An 11,234-nucleotide genomic window follows, 5' to 3' on the forward strand; every position below is an offset into this window, starting at 1 on the left:
GAGCAGGTGGTGGTCTCTCCATCCTCAAAACTGAAAGAAGCAAGAAGCCTGGAAGTGAAGAATCACATGGCCCAGCTGGTCCCAAACCCAGACTGTCTGACTCCAGCCTGGCCCCCACCTAGACCGCACCACTGTGCTGTGTGCTAATTCTAAGGTCTCCTGGGGGAAGAAAAGAAAAAAAGCCTCCACAGTCATTTGTTCAGGGTTTAAGTGATTCATTTTGTGATTTGATCCTGAAACATAAGACAGTCTGGTTTTATAGACAAAAAACAATATCCCAAACTGGATCACATTAGTTCAGAAGAGTTTTGTTTGCAACAGATTGGAAAGCGAGCCCTGTGGCTGAGCCCCAGGCTGAGGGCCGGTATCCTTTTGTCTTCCACAGCTCTCATTGGCGCCTGCGGTGGGAATTATTCTGCCATGACTTCTGTGGTCTATTCCCCTGACTTTCCTGACACCTACGCCACAGGGAGGGTCTGCTATTGGACCATTCGGGTTCCGGGAGCCTCCCACATCCACTTCAACTTCACCTTGTTTGACATCAGGGATTCCGCAGACATGGTGGAGCTGCTGGATGGCTATACCCACCACGTCCTCGTCCGTTTCAATGGAAGGAACCACCCACCTTTGTCCTTTAACGTCTCTCTGGATTTTGTCATTCTGTATTTCTTCTCTGATCGCATCAACCAGGCCCAGGGATTTGCTGTCTTATACCAAGGTAAGACTTCCCTGTGTGCCTCAGGCTCCCCTTGCCCACCCCTGTGACCTATCGACTTTGGGCGGTTCTTGCTGGAAGGTCTGTGAGTCAGGAGCTACTGACTCAACTTGCGGATTTCCCTACCAACCATTTCATAACTTGTCTGTGTTTCACGATACAGAAGAGAGGTGAAACCTGTCGATTTTGTTGTTAGTTCTAATGACAATTTTCATGGGAGGGTTAAAGAACAATTAAAAGAAAGAGCTGAGATTGGTAGAATTGGAAGGCTCTAAAGAGGTCATTCGGTCCATCTTTCTGCCTCTCAGGATCCCAGACAAATCCAAAAGACTGGTTTCCCATCTTTCTTCAAATCTTCCTAAGGTGGAACTCCACTCTCTGCCCCACTAACATGGACACGTGTGTTCCAGGCACATCTCTTTGCCAGCACATGAGAAGCACAGGGGGTCTAAGACCCAGGCTTTGTCCGGGATGTTGAGGGCCTCAAGAAAAGGTACATCAGTGTGTGCTACAGGAAGTCAGGAGGCCTCCCTGCAGGTGGGGTAGTCTTGAAGAACACGTAGGATTTGGGTCAACAGATAGGAAGGAAGAGGGCCTTCTGGGCAGAAGGGGCCCTAGCTGCAAAGGCACAAGGGTTGGAAAATGATGAAGCATGCACAGATGTCTGTGAAAGGACCGAATGATGAGAAGTTGACAGCTCATCCTTTCTGCCTCCTTCAGGGCCACGGCGTGACAGGTTCTGCTTTGGGGCCAGTGGGGCCAGTGGAGAGAATTGCACCCCGAATCGAATCAGAGAAAATAGCCTTTCTACATAACCAGTGCCTCCTCCTCCATAACTGTTCATTGTCTTGATGAGCTTTTCCCCAATTAATTCTGTTTGCTCTTCCAGCCGTCAAGGAAGAACCACCACAGGAGAGGCCCACTGCCAACCAGACACTGGCTGAGGTGATCACGGAGCAGGCCAACCTCAGCGTCAGCGCTGCCCGGTCCTCCAAAGTCCTCTACGTCATCACCACCAGCCCCAGTCATCCACCCCAGACCGTCCCAGGTAGTGGTTCCCAGACACCATCAAAGGGGGTGGGAGCCACAGAGCTTGAAGGCAGTGCTCTTGCCTGCTACATACACGAGCACCCTTGGGAGTTTCTCATTCCAAGGCAGGTTGGGGATCTGACTCTGTGATTCTGTTTGTTTTGGCCTTTGAGAAACATTTTCTCATTAGCTGCATTACTTATAAGAAAAAGTGCTCACCTCCACAGATCTAACATGTGTGCCTTTTGTCCATTGTGATGGATTAATCAGCTAATCCAGGGTTTTCTCACATTGAGAATATCTCTTTCTAGAGCCCCAAAGCTGTAGCTCCCTAAATTCATTGGCAATTGCAAGAGCTCCATTCATTCATTCATTCATTTGAAAGACATGTAAGTGCTTTAACAGCCAGGAGCTGTTGTAGGCACTGGACTATACAGTGAACCAAACAAAATCTGCCCACCTTTGGCTTATAAGCGGGAGGAAAGAGACAAGAAGCAAAATCAAGTCAGATGGTGATAAGAGCTAAAAAGAAAAGTCATGCAGGAGAGGAATAGAGAGTGGTTGATGGTCTTATGGTTGAAGTTGGCTAACTTGGTTGGGTACAGACTTCCCTTATCTCTTTTCTGCCAAGGAAGTTAGGGCCTTTATGAGCTGACAGAGCTGCAGAGCGTCAATCGCAATTACCTAGCCTAGAGATTTTCAGACTTCTCCCCAGGTCCCTGTCGGGGCGAGAGCCCCTCCAGTGCTTGCTCTGCGTCATTTGTTGTGTGTCCCAATAGGATTTTATAGGTCACATATTGCATTCCCCAGATGAGGAAACTGAGGCCCAAAGAGTTTATGTAACTCACCTGTGGTTGTACAGTGGATCCGGTGGTAGAGACAGAATGTACACCCCCCCTTTCGACTCTGAGTCCAGTGCACTTTGGACCACACCACCTGCCTCTCTCCAAAAGGTGAGCCAGGTGAGGCACTCAGAAGGCCCAGGCTCCATGCCAGCCTGGCTCTCAGCTGTATTTGGTGGCTGCCGCCATCTGCCAGGAACTCCTCAGCCAGACCTACATCTCTAAGCTGCCAGTGTTCACTCAGGGCCACCAACAGACCTCCTTTTGAAAACTGAGCTCCAACAAGTCTGATAAACGCTGTCTTTTGCACTTGCAGGATGGACAGTGTATGGCCTCGCAACTCTCCTCATCCTCACAGTTACGGCCATTGTAGCAAAGATCCTTCTGCACGTTACATTCAAGTGAGTACAAGAGCGCTGCCCGATTCCAGGAGGGGAAGGCTCAGAACTCCTTTGCTACCACTATGCGTCATTAGTCTGGATGCAATTGTAATGTCGGAACAGGATTCTAAAGCCCTAGGTCCTGGGGAACGTAAGACAGTAAACATTCCTCTTGCTCTGTAGAGTGAAATGTACAACTGGACAAAGCTCACCAAGGTTTGAGGGATTGTGTTCCCCTCCTGTGTCCAAAGGATACAATTTCAAGGAGGATTGAAACAGTCTGGCCATAAAAAGCAACAATTTCTATTTTTTGCCTTATGCTGGCCCCTTAAAGAGCTCTTGATGCAGGAGTAAAGATTCCTAGGACAATACCATGCATTTTTCCCGATGCCTTCTAGAAATTGGAAAACATTCTTAGGAAAAGAACTCTAACATTTTATTAACTATTGCTTAATAGTGATTTTTAAGGCAGTGATTTAAGAAGCTTACGGAACCTTTCTTCTTTAATTCTGATCAGTTTGGGGGGAAAAAAACATTTCCTTCCTTTATTCTGCTGCTCAATTGAACAGTTCTGCCTTCCAGGAAAGGGACAATTATTCGTGCTACCGAAGTTTGTGTACTTATGGAGGGGACTCCTTTCTAATGTTTTCTAGACTCCTACGGAGTCTAGTCTTTCTAGTCTTTCTTGTGGGTCCCTGCGGGTTTCCTTTCCTAGACTCCTACGGAGTCTAGTCTTTCTAGTCTTTCCTGCGGGTCCCAGTCCAGGCGTTCTCCATTTCCTTCCCCCTACCCCAGTTTTATTGAGATATAATTGGTACACAGGCTTTCTCCATTTCAAGGCCTTCCCGAACATTGGTGTCCCATAAAAGCCACTTCTTTCCTGACCTCACCAGCCCTCTGCCACAGATGTTTTTATACACGAAATGCTGCCAGCTCCTCCATTGCCCTGTGAAGACTGCCCTTGGCCACACTGGGATCACCCATAGGCTTTGCACCCTGCACTTTACATTTTTCAGTGGAAACAATGTCATTATTATTTACTGAGCCTACTCAAGTGCCATACACACACACACACACACACACACACACACATATTTTTTTTAAGTCACAATTCACATGTTCTGGAAGCCTCTTGGACACAGTCCTGTCCATGTGTCCCCTACAGCAGTAGGAGAACAGGAGACTTCCTATAGGGCCAGCAGCTCACAGCACGCTGAGGCCCTCAAGTACATGTCTGACTCCCCAGTGACATTGCAGAGTCCCTCTGGAACTTCCCTGCCAAGCAGCATTGGTGGTAAAGCAGGACCCACTTCAAGTGGAGTGGTTTTGCCTTTATCCCATTTTTGACTAGGTGGCTGGCCTTCCAGGTAAATGTCATTTGAAGGAAGAGTTCTTTTATTTAAAAACAAATTGGAAACTCATGATCCCTTGGAACAGCCCTGTCTAGATTTGAATACTTCTGCCAGTTAGAAAGTTCTTTGTTCTACTGAGCTGGAATCTGTCCGGCTGCACCCCCATCCCACAGGACAATAGTCCTTCAGATCTCTAAAGGCAGCTACTAGGTCTTTCCCGAGACCACACCTCACTACACATCACATCTCACAGGTACAGGTATCTCATGACATGGTGGGTTGTTTTGGATGCTTTTCTACTGTACTTGAAAAACTAAGTTGTTTTTGCTTGACAGATCCCATCGTGTTCCTGCTTCAAGGGACCTTAGGGATTGTCGTCAACCAGGGCCGTCAGGGGAAATCTGGAGCATTTTTTATGAGCCTTCTACTTCAATTTCCATCTTTAAGAAGAAGCTCAAGGGTCAGAGTCAACAAGATGACCGTAATCCTCTTGTGAGTGACTAAAAGTACCCCCTGTGCCCAGGACACGAGGTCCCTCTGAGCTCCAGGCCAACAGGGGACCACCTCTCCCGTGGTTTCCTCTGACCAGCTCTTCCCTGCCTCTCCCTGGACCTCTTCGGGGCACTCACCCATGGACTGGGAATGGGTGCCCTGCTGCAGGGGCAGGCGTCGCCTGGATTCGTCCTGCTCCATCAGCTGCACTTAGGAGAGACTACGGTCCCCGGGTCCGGGCCGTCTTGCATCTGTCTCTCTCTGTGATCTAGGAACGGGGGTGTCAGGACAGTGAGGCTGAGACGATAGAAATGGTTGTGTCCCAGCACTGGGTTCAGGTACATTCTAGACTGCCGGGTGGTGGGTAGGTGTAGTGTACATTGAGTCTTACTTCCTTTTTCTCCGTTTTGTCTACACACAGATCACATTCTCCTGGCCTTTATGGTTTGTAACAAGGCCAGACAGGGATAATTGAGGTTTTCTTGAGGGTTGGCTAGGTCCTGTACTCCTGGGCATAGCACCCCAACGCCCTGAAGAGGGCCCATGATCTGTGCTGACTCTGGGGCTTTGCTCTCGGCACTGGATGAGGATGGGCCTCCTCCAACCTGGGAGGGGCCCTGAGAATTGGGTCTGGTGACCCCCATTAATGTCAAACCTTCCACGTACAGGCTTCTTTCCATATGGCTTCTTTCCATTGGTAACCAGCAGGGCGAGCTTGAGGAGTGGTCATATAAAATATCCATTCATTTCTTTCCACAACAGACTTTACTGACAGCTTTCATAGGTGTTGGATTGGATTTGTCCGGTCTTGCCCCCGAGCAGCCTGTGGTGCTGTGAGCCAGGCCCTCATCTCTCCATGATTCTCTAAGCTGACTCAGTTCAGAACATAGTTTAACATTTAGGCAGCGTGATGTGAGACGGGGTGCCAGCAGTCCTTCCTTTAGGTGTCCCTCATTTTCAGAGAAGAACCCCATAGCCCGTGTTCTCTGCGGCTCTCTCTGCCCCTTCTTACGGGGACAAAGTGGAGTGTGGAATGGCTTGGGAGAGAAGGGGAGGGCTCTCGTCCCTGATCCTACACTACCCTGCCCCTCAGGTGGGGAGGCAAATCGCAGAGATGGGTGAGAAGTGGGGGGCTTGGGGGAGGTTGAGAAGTGGAGACCTTCAGAGGACAGGCCTCCAAAGAGTGAGAGCTGCAAGCACAGTGTTCACTGCTGTGCGAGTCAGTGCCGCCTGCAGTTGGAATCCTACCCCACCTCCCACCCCCCACCCCTGCATCCAAAAGCAGGCTTTGCCAGCAGCAGCTGAGAAGAGCAGCCTGAGCCTCCGAAGGCCAGGCCTCGGCCTTTGTCAGAACATGACTCCCCCAAAGGCACTCAGTTCTGGCCTTGATGTGCCTCTGGCCTCACAGGTTCCCTCTTTGGAGCACTTTGCCTCCCTCCCCCAAGTCCCTAAGCCACTGCCTTCCATGGCCCTTCCTGGGGTTCTGGCAGCCCATCTGCAACTGGTCACTCCCAAAAGGACAGAGGGCCATGTGGGGCCAGCTAGGAGGTGTCTGCAGGGAGAGGTGACACTCAGCAACCAGGAGAGGTGCTAGGAGCTGGCAGGCAGAGGGGCATTCGGAGGAGGGACGTGGGGCAGGGTGTCCAGGCAGCGCTGGCCCAGGCACCATGGGAGGCCTGCCACAGCCATAGAGCTGCTTGGGGTCGTCTTCACTTTTTGATCTGGAAAGGGTGATCACCCTAAAGCAGCTGTCCACAGGCCCCTGGGTCTGGAGACAGGTCTGTCCCATACAAGGGCCACTGGGAATATACTGACATGTGCAGTCTCCCCTTCAAGCTATTCCTGGCTTTTGTGGAATCTCCTTTCAAACACAAGTGTCAGGTGTGTACAGTCACAAAGGGCCTTGTGCTGTGAATAGATCCATTCACAGCACAAAGGGAATGTGGGATTTGGCAAAGGGTTCCCCGAGCCGGGGGGCAGTTGTTCAGCTGCCTAGGACTTACTCTGGTCGCTGGCCTGTGGGGCATCCTGTGGGCCCACCTGCCTGCCCTGCTCACCTCACACCTGTGGTCACAGGGGCCAAGCCCCGAGCCAGTGCTGAGCCTGCAGCGGGATCCGCCCTTTCTCTTTGCAGAGCCTGGAAGGGCTGGTGACGCCACAGTGCTCTCCTTACTGGTCCTGGAACAGCCCAGTGCTGCCAGGATCGACTTCCTGTCCAGGGAGGGACCGCAGGAAACCCAGACCAGCCTCAGGAGAGCGTGGGCAGAGATGGTCATAAATTGTCCTGGGCCAAACCTCCGTAAGCTCTGTGGCCACAGTCTGGCCATGGCCTTGGCTGGAACTTGTCAGCAACACTCCACGGAGGGTCCCCTGTGGCTAAGTAAACACCTGAGAAATCAGTTGGCCCAGAAGAGGTGAAGTGCGCTTCCAGGGGCATCGGAGGCGGAAGCACTTGATCTTTTAAGAAACTACTTTAGAGGAAAGTGAGGGTTGGAGGAGATTGGAAAGGGTCACCCCAAGAAAAGTACATTACGGTCAGACAGCAGAAGATTGTGGAAGAGGAATGGGGAAGGGCTCTGGGGGCCACTATGGACGGCCGCTCTGAAAGCATCCTGTCCAGAGCCTCTGCCCTGAGGTGGCAGAGTGGAGAAGGCTGCAAGTGGGTGCTCAGGACTTGTGTGCCCATCTCATCCCGTTCACCACTGGTACCCAGGTCCTGCCGTGTCAGCGTATGTCCCAACAGGACGGAGGGCCCTGGTCGCTTCCCATGGTGAGTGCACTTTCTCTTAGATGTGCTTCTCAGTGTCCTTGGCCCCTCCAGAAGGCACTCGGTGCCCTGTGTTTTTCCCCACGTGTCATTGCTTAGAGAGCAAAGAAAGAGAAGGAATGAACCCAGGGTACCTTCCCCCACCTACCCTTCCTTGTCAGAACAGGGCTGAGGCCTCTCTCGGGGTGTAAGCGAGGTAACCTGCTTGCGGTAACTTCTGAAGTGTGGGCTCTGTCTCAAGACTCCAGTCAGCCAGAAAGCCACAAAGATCAAAGCACTAGTGAGTACAGCTGTCCTGGACCTCAGGCCAAACCTGTGGGGCACAGCCCCACCCACACGCCCCATTGTCAGCCCCAGGCAGGAGTCAGCCTGACCTGGCTGAGGGTCTGGCCAGGCCGTCCCGACACCAGCAGGCCACACAGGCCGTCGCCAAGCCTCTGTGCGTCCTGGGCACTTAATCTCATAAGCACTTAGTGGATGGCCTCAGAGACCCGTCTCCCCTGCCTGGTAAGGCCACCCCAGGTCTCCCACAGAGCCCGGCCAGCTCCCCACTCCACAGCCTAGTTACCTGGCACCCTCTTGGGTTTCAAGTCTCCTATTTGGTGTTTGATGTCTGCTTCTGTTACTACCTTGGGAGTTTTTAACCTTTGGATTGTTTCCTCTGGTGTCTTTGTTTACTTTCCTCACTCTTCTACCTCCTGGCCAGGTCTCTCAGCTTCGCTGCCCTGGCATGGGGTGTTTTTCAAACCTTCCAGCCGCAGCTGCCTCCCCTCAGGCTGGCCGGCTCGGGTGACAGGTGACGGGGCCTCACCCTCTGCCTACAGACCCCAGGGGGGCGCCCATCTCACAGGTTTCTGTCTTGCCGGGTCAAACATACTCAACAAGACAGAAGTGGGTGTGGCCGAAAGTCCGAGGCAAATCTCCTGCTTCAGGAAGGATGTGTCTTCAAGGAGCACGGAGTGGGGACTGCCTGGCGGGGTTCACGCAGCACCCAGACCTGCCCACATCCAGACTCACCTTCCCCAGGGGATCCTGACTTTGGATGACAAGGCTTTATTTGTACATATGCTCTTAATATGCAACTTTGAGAATAAAATAGAAACATCATGTATTTTAAAATATAAGATGAAGTGTGACGCACTGTATACAATTTAATATATATTTTTAGGATTTTGTTATTTAAGGAAATGGAATGTAATGGTACTTAACTTTTACAAAAGAGAGAAGAATGTTATTTTTACTGCCTGGAGAAAATAAATATTCTCATTGTTGTAGAAACAGCGATGGGCCCTGGCTTGTCATTTTTATGGACGAGCTCTCAGAGCCCAGGACAAGGAGACCATGTGCTCTCAACTCTGCGCCAATGCTGGCCTCACCATTTGCTCCGTTTTTCCCATTAGTGTCTCCCAGTTTCCTCAGGTCTCGTCACAGCTTTGACCCACAGTTGGTCTTCAGCCGGTAAGACCTGAAAGAGCCGGAATTCCAAACCAGCACACTGGACGGTGGAGACAGGGCCGTTCTCGGGGAGAGGCATGGGGGCTCTGCGCTCGGAAAGACCTACGTCTGACTTGACCTAAGTTGGTCAGTCTACTTCTTAGCCTCAGTTTCCTCACCCGTAAAATGTAGTCGTATCTGTGCCTCAGAAGGTGATGAAGATGAAGTGACAAAATGTGTCTAAAACGCTCATGTGATTATTATCCCGTGTGCCATTCATCGTGCCGTTCAGAGCCACCACTTCTCGCCCCACCTTTTCCTTCGTGATGTTACTAACGGAGGCTCCAGGTGTGAGTTGCCCGCTCTGCGCCTGGCACTGCTGTTAGGTGCTGTGCATACCCTAACAGGCCTTCCAGCAGATACTGTCGCCCCTCCTTTGCCAGGGAGGGGACTGAGGCTCAGAGGAGCGTGGGACGGTAGGTGAGAACACAGCCCTGGAGTCGGCCTACAGCATTTGGCTCCCACCATTCATTCACCACGAGGCCAGGGAGTAAAGCAGGGAGACTGAGGGTTTTGGCCACGGAGTGACATCAGATTCCCACTTTAGAAGGATTTCCAGATCGGAGTAGGTAAGTCCAAGGGTGAGGAGCCAGTCAGGAGGCTCACACATACACGGTCCAAACAAGAGATTCGGGGGCCCTGACCAGGCTCCCCAACCAGCGCTGTGGAGGGAGGGGAAGACGAAGGTAAGAGCAAACTGGCCACACCCACAGGTTGGGCCAGGTGCTTGGGGCTGACTGCCTGGGCTCGCTCCCCAACCCCACCACTTAACATGTGACCTTGGGGGAGTGACTCAGCCCTGTGTGCCTACTTTCTCATCTGTCAGATGGGGGCAGTCACAGTATCTGCCTCACAGAGCTGTGATGAGTTATTACCATGTAGTGTGGTTTCAATAAATGGTAGCTGTTCCTTGTTATTCTAGATTAGAGCTGTGGGGTAAGAACAAGGAGTGTCTAGGACATGCCCAAGTATTCTGACTTGGGTGCCGGGGAGAGAGGGGGCCGTTCTTTGAAATAACATAAAAGGTGCCAGGTGCGAGGGAAAACGCTGAGTTCTGTCTGGGGGTCAAGACAGGTCCCAAAAAAAAAAAAAAAAAAAGACAGGTCCCGATGGGACATCATGGCAGAGGTGTCCGGTAGGCTCTGGACAGGCATCCTAAGCCCCATGCAGGTCAGGCCTCGGGAGCATGATCCACAGGAAAATGGGCCCAGATGCCATCCCGGGGTGTGTCTACGGCATCCCAAAAGGCTGCTAAAGACAGTATCTTGGGACACATTCAGGCAGATGCAGGACCTGGGTGGGGGGCAGGAGACGGGGGCAGCCCCAGAAGCCAAAGAACCTACGAGCCGAGTTTCTAACCTGACCGGTTCAAACACACGCACACTGCTGGTTCTGTGAGCCCCAATTCCAGAGTCTCAGGAGAGGATTGGGTGAGGTCTCTGCTCCAACTGGTTGTGGCTGGTGAGGGGAGGGGACACGGGCCAGTCCAATGAAAGACCATTACCAGCACCTCAGATGCAGACATGTCTCAGGGTTGTACCTGGATCACTTGCCTCAGAATCAATCCCTGATGTGCTTATTCAAATGCAGGTTCCTGGGCCCCACCCTACACCTGCCAAATCAGAATCCCTGGGAAGCTTCCTGAGTGGTGCCACTGCTCACGGAAGTTTGACAACCATTTTAATTTGAGAAGTTTGGTTGGTAGTCACTTCTTCTGAAACGAATTGTCCACAGATAAACAGATGTGTAAGTTCCGATGGCTGCTTCCTTCACCGTTGGCAGTGTGGTTGGTATTCGACTGCAAAAGCTGTATCACTCCAGAGAGTCATGACAGGACAGCAAGGGGTGGGGGAAGAAAGGCGTGCAGCACAGCAGTTATTCCAGATACTGCGGGTCCTCGAATACTGTTTTGTTCAACGTCGTTCGTTGTAACACTGCCAAGGAGAAAAAATCGATTCCCAGCCAGGGCCACTCTCCGTGTGGAGTTCGCATGTTCTCCCCACGTCTGCGTGCTTTTCTCTCCAGGAACTTCCGTTTCCTTCCACATCCCAAAGGTGTACTCGTGAGGTGAATTGGCGTGTCTACAGTGTCGCAGTCCGAGTGAGTGAGTGAGTGAGTGAGTGTGCCCTGTGAGGGAAGCGCATCGTCCTGTCCAGGGTGGGT

At 51.7% G+C, this 11,234-nt stretch overlaps 1 protein-coding gene across 2 annotated transcripts in view; it reads left to right on the plus strand.

The window, feature by feature from the left end:
• KREMEN1 (kringle containing transmembrane protein 1) overlaps window positions 1-8,857 on the plus strand; it is a 66,805-nt gene extending 57,948 nt beyond the window's left edge. The window contains exons 6-9 of one of the 2 annotated variants that reach the window (XM_033097333.1): window positions 386-718; window positions 1,605-1,763; window positions 2,903-2,987; window positions 4,654-8,857. In XM_033097333.1, the coding sequence (XP_032953224.1) occupies window positions 386-718; window positions 1,605-1,763; window positions 2,903-2,987; window positions 4,654-4,822 (746 nt within the window). In that variant the 3' untranslated portion in view covers window positions 4,823-8,857. Of the gene's footprint in view, window positions 1-385; window positions 719-1,604; window positions 1,767-2,902; window positions 2,988-4,653 lie in introns of both variants that reach the window. The other variant, XM_033097332.1, reaches the window with a different exon arrangement.
• Window positions 8,858-11,234: the final 2,377 nt, after the last annotated feature.

Source organism: Rhinolophus ferrumequinum, chromosome 25 (genome assembly GCF_004115265.2).
Source record: "Rhinolophus ferrumequinum isolate MPI-CBG mRhiFer1 chromosome 25, mRhiFer1_v1.p, whole genome shotgun sequence".
Taxonomy (NCBI): domain Eukaryota; kingdom Metazoa; phylum Chordata; class Mammalia; order Chiroptera; family Rhinolophidae; genus Rhinolophus; species Rhinolophus ferrumequinum.